We start from the raw sequence: 17,896 nt of genomic DNA, 5'->3' as shown, positions 1-17,896 counted from the left end.
TCATCTACACTGATTGAAGTGGGTTTAACAGGTGACATCAATAAGGGATCTTAGTCTATGTCATGGAAAGAGTAGGTGTTCATAATGTTTTGTATACTCAGTGTATATTGCAATTTATCTGATTGGATGCACAGTAGCGTACCATACATAGTAAACATGTATTATATTCCTATTATTACCTGGAGGCCCTGGTGTTCCCGGATCTCCAATCTCTGTTCTTCCTTGACTGCCCTTCTCACCCTTTAATCCAGGATCTCCTGGAAACACAAATAGAATGCAATGTGTTCCAGACAGTACAAATAGAATGCAATGTGTTCCAGACAGTACAAATAGAATGCAATGTGTTCCAGACAGTACAAATAGAATGCAATGTGTTCCAGATAGAACAAATAAAATGCAATGTGTTCCAGACAGTACAAATAGAATGAAATGTGTTCCAGCTAGAACAAATAGAATGCAATGTGTTCCAGACAGTGCAAATAGAATGCAATGTGTTCCAGACAGTGCAAATAGAATGCAATGTGTTCCAGATAGAACAAATAGAATGCAATGTGTTCCAGACAGTGCAAATAGAATGCAATGTGTTCCAGATAGAACAAATAGAATGCAATGTGTTCCAGATAGAACAAATAGAATGCAATGTGTTCCAGATAGAACAAATATAATGCAATGTGTTCCAGATAGAACAAATAGAATGCAATGTGTTCCAGACAGTACAAATAGACTGCAATGTGTTCCAGATAGAACAAATAGAATGCAGTGTGTTCCGGACAGTACAAATAGAATGAAATGTGTTCCAGATAGAACACATAGAATGCAATGTGTTCCAGACAGTACAAATAGAATGCAATGTGTTCCAGACAGTACAAACACATTTTGAAATCTTATTTGAATAAAGGAAAAAGCTAGGCCTATGTTTATATTCTACTCTACTGTTTACCTGTACATACTGCACAGATTAATTGAGTCCTCTGTATTAATTGAGTCCTCTGTAAGCCTATGCATTACCTTTCAAGCCAAGCATCCCAGGATGCCCAGGCCGACCTGGATGGCCTGGCTGTCCACTGGAACCAGGGTTCCCAGGAAAGCCTGTAGATCCTTGGGGCCCAACCGGGCCTGGTACCCCCGGAGTCCCGTCCCTGGTCTGACAGTGGTCACAGTTACTCAGCTGCTGGTTACTGAGGAGTAGTGAAGGCATCTCCACTGGGATGAAAACACAATGGAGAGGGCTCAGATATAGGTGTACTACATAGAGCACAGCAATGATCAAACATAATCAATACTCACATCTAAGTACCTCTCTGCATATTTCCTGAATTATTTGCTTGGACATCTCCCTTCCCTGTGGAAATGTGACATGATTGATGGCATCATGCAAAATGTACGAGTCAATTAATACAGATAGCATAGACATTGATGGAACAGTGAACGATTGTTGTTGAAAAGTGACATGTTGGGTAGTTGTTGATGACCAAGGATGGTCAGTGTACTGGTGAGGTACATACAGGTCTCCCCTCTAGTCCAGGTGGCCCAAGAGGGCCAACGTCCCCACTCTGTCCTCGAGGCCCAGGTGGGCCTGTCTGCCCAGATAGTCCTGGCTGGCCTTGGAGACCTCCCAGTCCCCTCTGACCGGGGTCTCCTGTTGTCCCTTTCTGGCTTCCACAAGAGCATAGTATAAGTACACACACACTGCTCTAGATGGGGATGTATGCTTAGCTATTAGGGCTACAGCTACTTACAGTAGTCAATGACAAACTTACCTCTCCTTTTTGTCCCGATGAGCCATTAGAGCCCTGTCGATCAAAGTCATAATGGCTGATTATTAGTAAAGTTCATTAATTATAATGTAATTGGAATTGAATGAGATGGAAATACAACTAACTTCCATATCCTCTAGATGTGGATAAAGGGAAAACATGCTGTTTAAATTGATATTGACAATGGAAAAGTGATCGTCAGAAGTCAATTTGAGAGTTGTTCTGACTCTTCCAAATTCACAATCCAATTTCTGTACATGAATGTATTAGATCAGTGCTAGTCTATGCTATGAAATAAACACAGTGTGACAAGAGGAGAATATTCCCATTTACAAATGATTTAGGCTATTGAAGAGCCACTATAATGTGGTGAGAAAAGTTTTCCAATAGAACAAGTCTACTGCAGCACTTGCAAGCACTAAATATTATGTAACTGGGCTTCCGAGGCTACTGGACAATCAACTGTCCAATTGGACAAAATGTTCTTGTATAGTAGCCATTACAGAATTCATTCATTGATGTCAAAAAAATGGATGTAATCATAGGAAGGGGAACTTACATGATTCCCTGGAATTCCCATATCTCCTTTTTCACCTCTCAATCCCTGTAGAGAAAATTAAACTAGCAATTATGGTTTTTGTTTTTAGTCATTCTGTTTGTGATTAAATGTAAGGTCATCCGTAATGAAATTAGTGTCCTTCAGAGCAGAGTTCAAATTGAGATTTTACAAGAAGGTTGTTGCTATGTCCATGACAGTCAGTTTAATGATATTTCCATCCAGAGACTCAGTACAAGTGACTTCTTAACCGTAGTCCTGTGGTGACATTGTCATTTGACTCGATACGCTTCCTAGTTTCCTGCCCCAAAGATCATAGCTGTCCCTGTTTTCCATGACTTTTGAATTAAGCGGTTGTTCAACATGATTCCACTCTGGCTAAATGAAAGCAACCACATTTGGAAGGAGGTAGTGAGCCAAGCATCCGATTATACTTGAAGCAGTCTTTTGTACATGGAAAATGTAGCAACCTGTATATACAGTACCAGTCAAAAGTTTGGACACACCTACTCATTCAAGGGTTTTTCTTTATTTTTACTATTTTCTACATAGTAGAATAATACTGAAGACATCAGTTAATGGTGAAAACATCAGTTGTGTTGTGACATGGTAGGGTTGGTATACAGAAGATAGCTCTATTTGGTAAAATACCAAGTCCATATTTTGGCAAGAACAGCTCAAATAAGCAAATAATAATACTGAAGACATCAAAACTCTAAAATAACACATGTGGAATCATGTAGTAACCAAACAAGTGTTAAACAAATCAAAATATATTTTGAATTTGAGACTCTTCAAAGTAGCCACCCTTTGACTCTGACAGCTTTGCACACTTTTGGTATACAATGTTGAAAATAGTAAAAAATAAAGAAAAACTCTTTAATGGGTAGGTTTGTCCAAACTTTTGACTGGTACTGTATGTTTCCCAAAGCAACCTCCGGTCCATACGTCAAATTAAGGTTTCAATATGTTCATCAGTTACAGTATATTACATTTCATTTTGTTGCTGTTTACCATTATTTGCTCTCTTGGACTGAACAGCATGGAAAAATATAACTAAACTCTATGCTTTACTTGTGTGGAATTCCATCTGAAATCCTCTGAGAGGACAGACGCTCCATACAAAGAATCAAGGGCAGTTAAATGGATTTGAATTATCAGGAGTAATTAAATGTCGCGAATACCTCCCCTCCTCGTTCACCTGGATCTCCCCTTTGTCCCTGGTAGGATAGAAATGACACAACAATCACGTGTTATGATATTGTTACAATAGGAGAATACAGAGTTACAGCTACAAATGTTCAAACTTCAGCTGCATCAAGTCAATGGAACATGCTATGGATATGCCAGAGGACAGCGTGTTAAACATTCTACAAGCCTCTTGTAGTGTTTCCCTGTTTTTTGAACATGTATTTTGTTGTAAGATTGCAAGTTGTCCTGAAGTGGTAGAAATGAAACGAAAGGCAAACTAAAAAGTGCTGTTTATGATACGGTAAGCTAGATATAATTGTCTCTAGGGTGGAGCATCAAATAATGACTGTGAAACAGTTCCTGTAAAAAATACTGTTATTGATCAATGATGTATTTTATTGCATTTGATTAACCCTCACCTGTAAATTGCAGTCCTTGGGGAAATGTATTTATTTCATCATATGAAAGGCTTATTGGAAGCTGTGGTATAAATTATTATTCTTTATTGAAGTTAATGGAGGTAAATCTGGAAACACAGCTCACTATAAAGTAGCTTTCTGGCTCCTAATTCTTCATCAAAATGCAACGTCAGTGTTTTTCCTCGCTCATTAAATAAACAATTTGATCGGGATGGCAACACTGAAAACATTTGCAGAAAACGTTCTTAATGTTTAATCCCAGCTCAATCGTACACTAAGCCTCAGAAAAATAAATAATTATACCAATTTCAAAAGAACCTATTTGAGCAGAACATTTAGTGAAAATTAGTATAATTGCTAATTCCAATAATTCCAATAATTGCTAAATAGGTTAATCCCTATTGAACAGTATAGACATAGTAATTTCACAGCAGTTAAGAGTGATTTTGTAGGAGACTGTCCTCTCCCTAATAACTACCTTAGTTCCTGTCAGGCCTTGCATTCCTGGGTGTCCTGGCTGACCTGCTCCACCATGGTCACCTGACTTGCCCTGGAATAACATTCATTCAATCAGCATTATACTGTACATGTCCATTTGAGTCATTTAGCAGACACTTATTACAGCGACTTACAGTCCTAAGATAGCTGGGTGAGACAACCACATATCTGTACATAGTAAGAACCCACAGTAAGGACACTTTGTCTCTTAGACATTCTGTAGCTGACGTCGTAAGGGTTCATCAATGACTCACACAGCCTTCTTAAAACAGATCTAAATGACGTAATCACCTTTACATTCATAATAGACAATATCAACTGATATAAAACTTTAAAATGTTGACCTCCTGTCCTGGAACCCCTGGTTGACCTGGAAGTCCACTTTCACCTTTGCTGCCCTTTATTTGAGAAAAAAATATTAGTTGAAGGAGGTACTTCATAAAATACAATTCAGAAATACAATTCTGCTTTGAAATCATGAAATACTGCTGTGAAAAAAAAGGCATTGTTGAAAGGCATTGTTTCCACATTGGCAGAGACCACATTCAAGGTAAGTGCTGCGTATGTCGGCTCAATCAGAAATTCCATTTAAATGTCAAACGTGCTATTACATTATCTAGTGCTGATCGGATTTAAACCTAGCCCTAGTTTGTGTTTTTTCTTTTTCTAAACAAATATCCTCTCCCTAATAAATGCTGTTTGAAACTAGGACATTAATATGAAAACCCTGGTCATGTCTATAAACTACTATTTCACTCCTGTGCCATTAGCCAATACACATTGGCTCTTGTTAAACAGATATCAGTTAATGAAAAGTGATTGGGAGACAGAGAGTCGAGACCAGAGAACCAGAGTACCAGACCGCTTTTGATTTCCATCCCAAAATTCCACTGTCGAAGGCAATAGTAGTCAACTTGTATCACCATTTCATTTGGCGTCTCCAGTGTAACCATGGCACTGCTCTAAACAACATACTCACTAGAAATTATATCACTGCAGAAAATGTTAACCCAAGCACTATATGCATGCACAATAATGCAAAGTTTTGTTGCTTGTCTCGGTAGGCCTATACAGTGGCACTCTGACATGACTAGAGGAACGGATTTCACACACCAATAGACAAGGGCTGATATGCACAGCGTAACTTCAAACCCTTTTAAGGACAGATGAGGTAATGTAGCCGGCAATATTTTTGAATTTCATAACACTGCTCAATGTCATTAAGGGTTTTAAAGTTGCTCTGTGTGGTCATCACTGCCTCTAGTGGTGGTGTTGCAGCGCTGCCTCTAGTGGTGGTGTTGCAGCGCTGCCTCTAGTGGTGGTGTGCAGCGCTGCCTCTAGTGGTGGTGTTGCAGCACTGCCTCTAGTGGTGGTGTTGCAGCACTGCCTCTAGTGGTGGTGTTGCAGCACTGCCTCTAGTGGTGGTGTTGCAGCACTGCCTATAGTGGTGGTGTTGCAGCACTGCCTCTAGTGGTGGTGTTGCAGGAGACAGGAGTAATTGAGATCTTCAACAGGACACTGGACCAGTACCAGAAAATGGCCAGAACACTGAAATTCATCCAACACATTACAGATGTAGGGTCTTAATTTGTTCCAGTTTGCTGCAGCAGGAAAATACTTATTAAACCAATTATAATTCATGGACATTTTTGTATGAGGTGATGGATTTTTTGTTAGATCAAGTCTGAAATGTATAGGTGGAAATTACAAACTTTAGAAGCCTTTTTAAAACTCAAATACACTCAAAGTTAGCATTTCCTGCTGTGCAGGAACATTCTCAGCAACAAAACAGTGATCAAATTAAGATCCTACATTTGTACCTGTATTGGTTCACATCATTTCAATGCTAATATGGTGTATTAAGGTATGTGTTCGAGCAATCTTTACTAATGCTATTGACTATATTTACACAAGTTATTGAGATGTTCTCAGCCCCCCATGAAAAGTGCATTTTACTACTTCTGCAAATAGTACTCACATGGACATCGGGCAAAAGAAAATCGACATAATCCATGATTGACATAATCCCATTGACAAGATGTTACATTTCTGGAAGAGAACAGAAACCACTAGTACCTTAGGTCCAGGTTGTCCTGATGATCCAGGTTCACCAGGAAATCCATTGTCCCCCTAAATAAGAAAAACAAGAAAACAACATCAGTTTCGATGTTCCCGGTATCTCTGTGTATTTGTATTTATTATGGATCATTGAGTATGTGTGAAAATGACTTAGAACCTTGCTCCATACATATGTACAATATACTACTGTAAGTGTGACCCTGAATACATTTGGACAAATTGAAACTGGATCTATTGGTGGCAGCCAACTTACAGATAGTCCAGTGGAACCTTTGGCTCCCTTCGATCCTGGTAAACCATCTTCACCCTGTAATTATAGAATCATATAATTAATAACATTGGTGGTCACTTTTCTATACTGCAATTAAACCAGGGGTTGTTCAATTTGGAAATATTTTTAGCTAAGAAATATAAGTTTAACAACTTCCCTGATTGTTTGCATGTGTGCTTTTTCTCTCTGTCACTTATGACATCTTTATTAAAGATTATTTATGTATTTCAATATCAAAACTTGAACCATAGTTTATAAAAGTCTAATGTTATGGGGATAGGGTACTGGGCCCTCAGAGGACTTTTGAAAATGTACTTATTTGTGGGCAAGACTGAAGTCTTCAATTTTTGTAATCCCAAAATCATTTGTGGATTTTCCAAAATCCATCACCTGGACTTATATTTTTGTCATTTAGCAGACGCTAAAATCTTATCCAGAGCGACTTACAAGAGCAATTAGGGTTCAGTGCCTTGCTCAAGGGCACATCGGCAGATTTTTAAACTAGTCGACTCGGGGATTCAAACCAGCAATTTTTCCGGTTACTGGCCCAACACTTTAACGACTAGGCTTACTTTATTATATTCCTATATATTTTAGTTTATGCTTTATAACAGTGCACGTAAACCATAGTTGAAAACAGTATAGTGTTCATAAATTGTTTTAGACTTAAAATAAGGGAATGCCAAATAAAGTACAATAACATTATAGCCTTTCTTGCACAAAAGTTTGCTATAAAAAATTGCCGGGAAGGATATTGTGACTTTGAATCAATATTTAATGAAAATGTAATGGACAGTATGGGTACGTCCTGATATAAGGGCAGACGTTTATGAGAATAACAGGAGCTCACCTTAGTTCCACTCTGGCCCTCATTTCCAGGCTCGCCAGGCATACCCTGGAAACAAAAGAGTATGTAGCTTACTCTATATGACAGAACACGATCACAATACCCTGTGTGTTATGCATTACAATTGTTTTCAATATATTGATGAAAGACAGACAGGTAAGTGTCCTCCCCATCTAACACAGCTAACATACTGTATATGGTTCACGGATAGTTTTGTTTTCTTTCTTCTGAGAGGTCTGGATTATTCACATATCAAATGTCTTTCCCCTGAGCTTCGCTGGCTGTATCAGACAGTGGGTTTAATAGCTTTCACAGGATGTTGTAAAAACAAACACAAATACCGCCCTAATGAAGAGAACAGTAGTACTAGATAGCATTGGGTATCACTATGAACGGACAGGTCGAATGCGGCTTGAAACCTCATTGCATTTATAATTCATCAGAGAGATTGTTGTACCAATCTATATAACATACAATGTGTGTGTTAACCCTTGGCGATCTCTTCATAACATGTTCATTGATTTTATATGAATAACTAGTTGACCCCTAACAAGGATAGACCTAATAGTACAAATAGGTTTGTTGTCCAACTAAACTAATGGTGTTTTCTAATGCTAGAAATAGACCTCTGAACCTTTCACCTATTACTACCTGTCAGGGCAAGGAGATTGAGGTTGTAACCTCATATAAATATCTTGTAATTTTAACTGATGGTGCCTGTCTTTTAAATTGCATATTCAACAACTTACAAAAAAATTGAAGCTGGAATTGGGATTTTATTTTAGGAATAAGGCCTGTTTTTCTTTTGAAGCCAGAAGGAGGCTAGTATCAGCTACATTTATGCCTTTACTAGACTATGGGGATATTTTATAGATGAATGCTTTCGCTCAGTGTTTGAGATCAATTGACACTCTTTACCATGGCACTTTGAGATTTATTTTAAACTGCAAAACCCTTATGCACCACTGCACTTTGTATACCAGGGTTGGCTTGCCTTCTCTAGTCACTGGTAGGCTCAGTCACTGGTATACTTTTATTTACAATGCCATTTTGGGTTTACTACCTTTTTATTTGTGCATTTTTATTGTTCAGAAATGTGGTGGGTACTCTCTTCGTTCGCTGGACTTTATCCTGCTAACTGTTCCAAATGTCCGAACTGAATTTGGTTAAAAGGGCTTTTATGTACTCTGCGCCATCGTCTTGGAACACCTTACAAAATACTTTTAAACTGGAAGAACTTGTCCCGATTGATGTTTTTAAATCACTGATGAAGGACTTTGAGGCTGATTCCCTGACCTGTCAATGTTTTTAATTTGCTGTTTTATACTCTTGTGAATTCAATAGTTTTTACTAGATTACTTGTAGTTTTTCATATTGTCTGTCTGTAATTTTTTTTTGTAATGACTGGCCAGGGCGCTCTTGAAAAATAGATTTTAATCTCAATGAGCCCTTCCTGGTTAAATAAAGGTGAATTTAAATTAAAAATATACTTCCTAAAGTTTGTATAGAAGAATATACACAACTTTATGTGGACCTATAAGTGTTCTCTGCACACAATAGTTTTCCCACTAATCAGTCATTTCAACATGGAAAATGTATCTGGGACACCTCCAGAGTCTCATTCCGACAAAGCCTCAGACCTCAAAGCTCTTAAAGCCACAGTGTATATCTTGGTTTAAATGAATAGCAACACAGTCCCAAAAATATTACTCATTGAAAACAGCAATAGGTGTTTCAAATGCTTGAGGATATGTTCCATGAAGTGGAACGGATGCATTCCATTTCCATGAAAGCTTGCCCATTTTGTCTGACCACTCAGTGTCAGAAATCAGGAGTTTAAAAGAAGAAGCATGTATGCAGTGAACACATATGCCATGTTTATGGAACTACTAAATAAGGTCTACTGCATTTAGTGATACCAAATATCTCTGAAAATACACTGTGGTGTAACCCTGTGAACGATGAGACCAAAAGGAGACTATTGCGTACAGGCCAAAGGTCAGTTGATACATCACATTTAAGTAGTCCCAGAGATGACTGTATATCCTTTTTCAAGTCTGATCTACATTCATGACTGTACGCATATTATCTATTGAAAACATTTCCTCCTCTTCAAAGACTTTCGACAGACACATCTCTGTCACACTTCAAACAAAGATTGACGTTGAAGGTTAAGGATATGGATATGGGTGACATAGCAGGTCACCCAAGTAGTGGTTGGCGGCAAATGGTTGGCGGCAAATGTAGAATAACCAACAATGTCAAATCCCAAACAGGGATTGTCACATCCTAAACCAAATTCTGCATATTCCATTACACCTCACAGCATAATCTGATATATGTTTGGTAGAAGAGAGACAATATTTGTTGTTAATGGACAAATGTGAAAAGTGCCTGGCGTTTAAAACCCTCCCGGGGACATAAATGGTCGTAAATAGTAAATCTGTTAGTTTGTGAATGTTTAGTTGAGTAAATAAACAGTTTATAATTGTTGAGCACATCCAACAAAACTACCTTGAAATGCCTCTTTAGTCAGTTTTTCATGATAAACGGGTACAGATGTTTGGAAAACGGCAGAGACTTTATCTTGAGGGGATTGTAAAGGAACATGGAAACATGGAAAATAACTCATCAAAAATCCTCCGATGCTGCAAATATATTAAAAGCTGTTCCCCAGACGAGGCTATTGACAATTAGCCACTTCAGGTAAGACACCATGAAAATCTATTTATGTGTCATATAGATAAGCCAACGCGTATTTATGTGTTAAACAGCAGAGATGTTCTTGGAATAGGCAGAGTAGTACATCATGGTCAACTATAGTTTGTTACATGTATTCTTGGATCATTGATGGGAGTATGGGGGAGATGAATGGAGTTAATCCATGAACAAGTTGTGACTGTGAGGCTTATTATGGCTCATTGGAGGCACAAATGTTTCATATCATTTTCTTCCAATGGAATTCATAAAAAATGTTGCACATCAAAGAGTTGCCTAGCTATGGAAGTGTCCAGGAACAGCCTTTGTTTCCTTCTCTTTACATTGTGTTCTACTAATTAGAAATGTGACGACAAAGAACCCTTTCAATTCCAAACACTAAATACCTAAATAAGGACCTCTAACCAATTTTTGGCAAGAACACCGCATGAGCAATGTTTTTCTTTATGTGCAATGCTTAAATCCTGTTAAATGCTAACATGCAGTACTGTATCTATCTGCTGCAGAGGAGGCTGGTAGGAGGAGCTATAGGAGGACAGGCTCATTGTAATGGCTGGAAAGGAATAAATCTAACGGTATCAAACACATCAAACATATGGAAACCACATGTTTTACTCCATATATGCCATTCTAGCCATGACAATAAGCCTGTCCTCCTATAGCTCCTCCAAACAGCCTTCTCTAATCTGTTGGCATCTATCTGTTGGCTTTGGATAGGGCCTGAAAGTGGTTTTGGAGGGCCAATAGTGTGTGCTCTTCCATCTAATCTAAAAAACCCAATGACTCAAGGTGATGTCTTTCGGATACAACACTCTTGACTCTCATTGGTTATTCAAAATCACATGACACTTGTCTCAAGAGTAAGGCTGATAACCCAATCCTTTCCCCCATGCCATTATCAACACGTCATGTAAAATAAGTACCTAAATAGAAAAAATATAGAAAAAAGTCTCACAATACAATCATTTTTAGACACTAGCTTTGAGGGGGTTACAGGCAGATACAACTATTGTGTTATTTAGTCCATAAAGACATTGGATCATTGGATGTTCTGGCAAACCAAATGGCTTACAGCCCTGTGGAGCAACTGACTCATCTAGAACATTGTAGTTCCACCACTCGGCTTGTGCGGCCAAATCTGCAGAACTCCCAAGACTAATGGGGATGCACTTGTGTAAAGCTCTTTTTCAGATGTATTATTCTGTCCCCAAATGACTACAAAATGACTACATGAAGTCACCAAAGTATTGCCATAATAGGGTTTATATCCTGGGATGAACTAGAGGGAAACCACTCCAAATTTACTAGCTGTCAGAAATACTGTCATGATCCATGATGTCGGCTGTGATTCAAGTAGCTCCAGATGACCGAGTCTGTTTTGGATATCCCCTGCTAAAGTCAAGGAACTCATTTTATTTGAGGGGGTGGAGGGCATTCTGGCATTGTTCATATTTCATAGAAACCTAAGCATACAAGAAAGTAGACCGTCTAGAGTGCATAGAATGTAGATTATAATCCATGGTTATAGAAAGAATAGAAATGTCCATGACTTACAGGATGGCCCTCCCTTCCGTCTAGACCAGGGATGCCAGCTGCTCCAACCTCTCCCTATTGATGAAAATAATGCATCAGAATATCATTAACACAGACATCATGCTTGATGATTCAGTGTACTGGCTACAGGTGCAGTTCAAAGAGATAGCAGCACCCACCATGAATTTGCTAATTGGATACTGTTGAATCTATCTTTGTTAGATTAAAGTTAACAGCAGAGGCGGTAGGTAGCCCAGCGGTTAACAGTGTTGGGCCAGTAACCGAAAGGTCGCCGGTTTGGATCCCCAAGCCAACTGGGTGAAAAATCTGCCAATGTGCCCCTGAGCAAGGCACTTAACTGTAAGTCACTCTGGATAAGAGTGTCTGTCAAATGAGGTGTTAAATAAGGTGTCTGTACAGTGTCAGCTCTACATGTCACCCAGCTTGTCAAGCCATGATGAGGTTAAATAAGGTACAGTGTCTGTACAGTATCAGCTCTACATGTGACCCAGCTTGTCAAGCCATGATGAGGTGTTAAATAAGGTGTCTGTACAGTATCAGCTCTACATGTCACCCAGCTTGTTAAGCCGGGCGGCAGCATAGCCTGTGTGTTGCCTGAGTGTTGGACTAGTAACCAAAAGGCTGACAAGGTACAAATCTGTCGTTCTACCCCTGAACAAGGCAGTTAACCCACTAGGCCCACTAGGCCATCATTGAAAATAAGAATGTGTTCTCAACTGACTTGCCTAGTTAAATAAAGGTTAAAAAAAAAGCCATAATAAGTCTGTACAGTATCAGCTCTACATGTACAGTAACCCAGCTTGTCAAGCCATTATTTTCAACCAACTGGCATTCTAAAAACATCCAATGAGACACTACTTGTTCTATTTTCCACAGTGTAGAAGGGAAGAAACCAACTGTGAACATTTTTGGAAGGTCCTACATGTGGAAGAAAAAAATCATATAAATCCAGAAGTTATAACGCAGACACAACCACCTAGATGGTGATGAACTGCCATTAAGATAATGGAAACCATGTGTCAGAAAAGCCTGAGCTGAGTAAGAACACAAGGAAACAATGGTGCTAACCCCCTTATAGATCACAATGTGTTCTAACAGCAATAATATATTTCCACTGTTGGGGAACTGCCAGACAATAGCAGCGTAACCCTTTGGTGGTTCAGTTCAGACCGACTACGACAAGTCAACCTTATGGTCAATTTTGTCAAAGGTCAATCCCATCCATCAGTGAGTTAACTTTCCTTTGTGTAGTCACATTGGAAACCAACCTTTTGACCGATTTGTCCTGGGACTCCGTTCTTTCCATCCCTTCCAGGTAAACCCTGAGTTGAAGAATGGGAGAAAGAGATATTTTTTCAAACTTAAAGCCATGTCAGTTCCTGGTTTGAGACCAGAGTATCTATATTGTACATACTGGTACTCCTGGATGTCCGGCTGGCCCAGAGTATCCCCTGGCTCCTTTTTCTCCCTGAAATCGTTAAATTGATATATAGTATTTAGTCTTTTATTAGGATCCCCTTTAGCTGCTGCCAAGGCAGCCGCTACTCTTCCTGGGGTCCATACCGGAACCAAACAACACATCACACCAAAACGGTCTACATCATCAATAAAACAATACATCACACAATACCTTGGGTACTATACAAATTCAGCCTTATCCATCATTACAAATGTACAATATAAAATGTACAATATTACAACAATATACTGTATACATTTGTCAATATGTTTGTCATCTTGAAAGCATAAGTAAGTGGCCAGTTAACTACTACCTAACCTTTGTTGTTTACTTGGCAACTAATGTACATAACCGTGTGGTTAACAGTATTGGGATATTCTTACCACTAGGCCATCTTTGCCGGCAAGTCCTGATCCCCCTGAAAGACCCATAGAGCCCTGGGAAAGAAATGAAAGAAATGAAAGATGAATTTAATAACGCCCCTTGCCTACCTTTCCCTGAAAACATTTGATTAAGATGAACCGTGAAATGCTTACTTACGAGCCCTTCCAGACTAAAAAAAGTAATAACACATAATAATAACAACAGTAACAATAAAAAATGTACAGAGTCAATGTCTATGTTCCTTATAACCTACAAATGTTTCATGTTCTTTTTCATTTCCTTTGGCTTGCTCTCATAGAATACAAGGTGTATTATTTTATTAGATGTGGGATTCATGACATTCAGTTCACCAGCTGTTTATTTCCATTTAAGACGGTTCTATTAGGATAGTTCCGAGAGTTTATTGCTATGGATTACCAATAGCTTCCTTTTCTGTTCATAATTTGACCAAAATAATGAATCAATGCAACATATGTCATCTTCCCAGGACGTAAGACATTTAGGGAGATGGATTACTGATTATATACAGATTAATTGAATAACCTGGCTGATAATGTGCATGCAAAGAGTTGATATTATATTGAGATGTATACATTTGATAACCTTATTCAGTGAAACCAGTGTTATGGCGTACCTTTTCACCTGCTTGACCCAATGGCCCAGGTAATCCCGGAACCCCTCTTTCACCCTGAAAAGACAAGAGATTTATACATAAAATGTGTGTCTGATAAAAGGGATTGTAGATTATTAAAAGTAGCTTTGATCAGTTGGTTGGAATTCCAAGCATTGGTTATAATGAATGAAAGTGGGTCTCCTACAGTGTCATAAAATAAATAATGCTGAATCGATAAAAAGTCATACTAATGCTTTTTTTTGACCTTCCTACCGAATCACCAGGCCGTCCTTGTTCTCCCTTGTTGCCATCAACCCCGCGTCGCCCCTGAAAGAGAGAACAGAAAGAGTAGCTCCATTGATTTTACATCAAAAACACTACTCTGATCAAAACATAATTTGTTTTAAAATTCAGCTGATACCTCTGTCCCAGTTGGACCCTGTGGTCCAGGAATCCCTCGGTTACCAGGCACACCCTTCAATTTAAAAAGAGGAGAGATGAGAATTCATGAGATATTTACCCTTTTTATTAATGTTGCTCATAGATAAAACACATGAATCAGCTGTGTTCAATTAAATTAGTCCCACTTAATGTGGCAATCAGCAGTTAAACATTAACAAGACGTGCTCCCAGTCTGTGTTTCGCAAAAAATTTGAGGGATTTGGGCTGGAGAAACGGAACCACGCTCAAATTCGTAGACAGAGCTATGGATACAAGGACTGACCATCCATTATATCAAAATGAAGGGTAACAATTTACTTTGACTACACAGCTATAAAGCATTCTTTATACATCTATAAGCATTTCATGAACGTGTTACAACAGGTTCCAAATGCATTATTAATTAAAGGTTAATGAAATATATCCATAGCATATCTACAGAGCATATCTATAGCGCCTTCATGTCTTCCTAGTCTGGTGTGGATCACTTGGTAGAGCACAGCACTTACAACGCCTAGGGTTGTGGATTCAACTCCCATAGGGGACCAGTATGAAAACGTATGTACTTAGTACTGTAAGTCGCTCTGGATAAGAGAGTCTGCTAAATGTAAAAAACTGTAAATGCTATGCAAAAGCTCATGTTTAGGTATCTTTATAGATGTGTCATATGGTGTACTTTATCCTTCAGAGTTACATTTTCATGGACCTATGCATGCTCTCACAAATTATTTACCTTAATTGATGGCATGTGTGTCCTGTAACTTTCTGTACTAAATGAACCATCCTCCTCCTGTGATTGTAGCATCCCTTAAACTACTGACTCTCTTTCATTGTGGTCCACACGCTCTGCCTCCATTATAACCTGTGGTGCACCTGTGTTTGAGATCAAGCGCGGTGAATAAAAGACGCAAATTGTTGGTCCAAACTACAAAGGTTTGAGCTGCGTAAGTGTGGTTGAAGCTAGCTCATAGTGGCGTTCGTCCTAAAAATAGTTTTCCCTGAGTTCAGGGTTGTCTTTTTTTTGTTTTTTTGTAGTTGTTGCTCCAAGTGCCACACCCCGTGCTCCCCCGTGCTCCCCCGTGCTCCCCCGTGCTCCCCCATGCTCGTGGTGATGTTGGCTTCCCCAGGTAGATTAATTGTGATTAAATAATTGAGAACGTAATATATTTGCTCTTATGGACAGTAATGTGGTTGTAGTCCTGTGCATTATTATTGTCTAAGTAGTGTGCAAGCCACCATCTGGGTATCTATTGACTGATGATCGATGTGATACTGGCTTGGAAAAAGAAGATTGTAATAAAATTGATTTTTTTTTAATGGTGTTGTCTGGTCAATTGCATTGCTAATGACCGAACTCATAAAATTTGGGCTCCCGAGTTGAGCAGCGGTCTAAGGCACTGCATCTCAGTGCAAGAGGCATCACTGCAGTCACTTTTTCCACATTTTGTCACATTACAGCCTTATATTGTTTTTTCCCCCTCATCAATCCAACAATACCATATTATGACAAAGGAAATACAGGTTTCAAAAAATGTTTGTACATTTATTAAAAAAATGTAAAACAGAAATAAACTCAGCAAGAAAAGAAACGTCCTTTTTTCAGGACCCTGTCTTTCAAAGATAATTCGTAAAAATTCAAATAACTTCACAGATCTTCATTATAAATGGTTTAAACACTGTTTCCCATGCTTGTTCAATGAACCATACGCAATTAATGAACATGCACCTGTGTAGTTAAGACACTAACAGCTTACAAACGGTAGGCAATTAAGTTCAAAGTTATTAAAACTTAGGGCACTAAAGAGGTCTTTCTACTGACTCTGAAAAACACCAAAAGAAAGATGCCCAGGGTCCCTGATCATCTGCGTGAATGTGCCTTAGGCATGCTGCAAGGAGGCATGACGACTGCAGATGTGGCCAGGGCAATACATTGCAATGTCCGTACTGTGAAACGCCTAAGAAAGCGCTACAGGGAGACAGGGCAGACAGCTGATTGTTACACGTGGTCTGCCACTGCGAGGACAACACCTGCACAGGATCGGTACATCCGAACATCACACCTGCAGCACCAGGTACAGGATGGCAACAACAACTGCCCGAGTTACACCAGGAACGCACAATCCCTCCATCAGTGCTCAGACTGTCCGCAATAGTCTGAGAGAGGCTGGACTGAGGGCTTGTAGGCCTGTTGTAAGGCAGGTCCTCACCAGACATCACCGGCAACTACGTTGCCTATGGGCACAAACCCACCGTCGCTGGACCAGACAGGACTGGCAAAAAGTGCACTTCACGGAAAAGTCACAGTTTTGTTTCACCACGGGTGATGGTCGGATTCGCGTTTATCGTGAAAGAATGAGCGTTACATCGAGTCCTGTACTCTGGAGTGGGATCAATTTGGAGGTGGCACGTCCGTCATGGTCTGAGGCGGTGTGTAACACTCATTCCTTCACGAAGGAGAGTTACACACAGCACCATCGGACTGAGCTTGTTGACATTGCAGGCAATCTCAGTGCTGTTCATTATAGGGAAGACATCCTACTCCCTCATGTGATACCCTTCCTGCAGGCTCATCCTGACATGAACCTCCAGCATGACAATGCCACCAGCCATACTGCTCATTCTGTGCGTGATTTCCTGCAAGAAAGGAATGTCAGTGATCTGCCATGGCCAGCGAAGAGCCCGGATCTCAATCCCATTGAGCACGTCTGGGACCTGTTGGATCGGAGGGTGAGGGCTCGGGCCATTCCTGTGTGAATTTAAGTATGTCCCCTCTAATTCTCTCTCTCTTTCTCTTTCTTTCGGAGGAAATAAGTGTCTCCTGACCCCTCCTGTCTCAGCCTCCAGTATTTATGCTGCAATAGTTTGTGTCGGGGGGCTAGGGTCAGTCTGTTATATCTGGAGTATTTCTCCTGTCTTCCTGTGTGAATTTAAGTATGCCCCCTCTAATTCTCTCTCTTATCTCTTTCTTTCTCTTTCTTTCGGAGGACCTGAGCCCTAGGACCATGCCTCAGGACTACCTGGCCTGATGACTCCTTGCTGTCCCCAGTCCACTTCATCATGCTGATGCTTCAGTTTCAACTGTTCTTCCTGTGGCTATGGAACCCTGACC

General features: G+C 39.6%; 1 protein-coding gene across 2 annotated transcripts in view; it reads right to left on the bottom strand.

Moving 5' to 3' along the window:
* LOC139376917 (collagen, type XXI, alpha 1) overlaps positions 1 to 17,896 on the bottom strand; it is a 45,417-nt gene that overhangs the window by 2,698 nt on the left and 24,823 nt on the right. For both annotated transcript variants that reach the window (XM_071119912.1, XM_071119913.1), the window contains 19 exons: positions 14,768 to 14,821; positions 14,620 to 14,673; positions 14,368 to 14,421; positions 13,733 to 13,786; positions 13,305 to 13,358; positions 13,159 to 13,212; positions 11,891 to 11,944; positions 7,622 to 7,666; positions 6,754 to 6,807; positions 6,498 to 6,551; positions 4,766 to 4,819; positions 4,402 to 4,473; positions 3,498 to 3,533; positions 2,317 to 2,361; positions 1,761 to 1,793; positions 1,506 to 1,652; positions 1,288 to 1,342; positions 1,009 to 1,203; positions 180 to 257 (listed from right to left, as the gene is read on the bottom strand). In XM_071119912.1, the coding sequence (XP_070976013.1) occupies positions 180 to 257; positions 1,009 to 1,203; positions 1,288 to 1,342; positions 1,506 to 1,652; positions 1,761 to 1,793; positions 2,317 to 2,361; positions 3,498 to 3,533; positions 4,402 to 4,473; positions 4,766 to 4,819; positions 6,498 to 6,551; positions 6,754 to 6,807; positions 7,622 to 7,666; positions 11,891 to 11,944; positions 13,159 to 13,212; positions 13,305 to 13,358; positions 13,733 to 13,786; positions 14,368 to 14,421; positions 14,620 to 14,673; positions 14,768 to 14,821 (1,246 nt within the window). The remainder of the gene's footprint in view (positions 1 to 179; positions 258 to 1,008; positions 1,204 to 1,287; positions 1,343 to 1,505; positions 1,653 to 1,760; positions 1,794 to 2,316; positions 2,362 to 3,497; positions 3,534 to 4,401; positions 4,474 to 4,765; positions 4,820 to 6,497; positions 6,552 to 6,753; positions 6,808 to 7,621; positions 7,667 to 11,890; positions 11,945 to 13,158; positions 13,213 to 13,304; positions 13,359 to 13,732; positions 13,787 to 14,367; positions 14,422 to 14,619; positions 14,674 to 14,767; positions 14,822 to 17,896) is intronic.

This window comes from Oncorhynchus clarkii, chromosome 20 (assembly GCF_045791955.1).
Source record: "Oncorhynchus clarkii lewisi isolate Uvic-CL-2024 chromosome 20, UVic_Ocla_1.0, whole genome shotgun sequence".
NCBI lineage: Eukaryota > Metazoa > Chordata > Actinopteri > Salmoniformes > Salmonidae > Oncorhynchus > Oncorhynchus clarkii.
The sequence above is the reverse complement of the archived record's forward strand: the minus strand, read 5'-3'. Positions and strand labels throughout refer to the sequence as shown.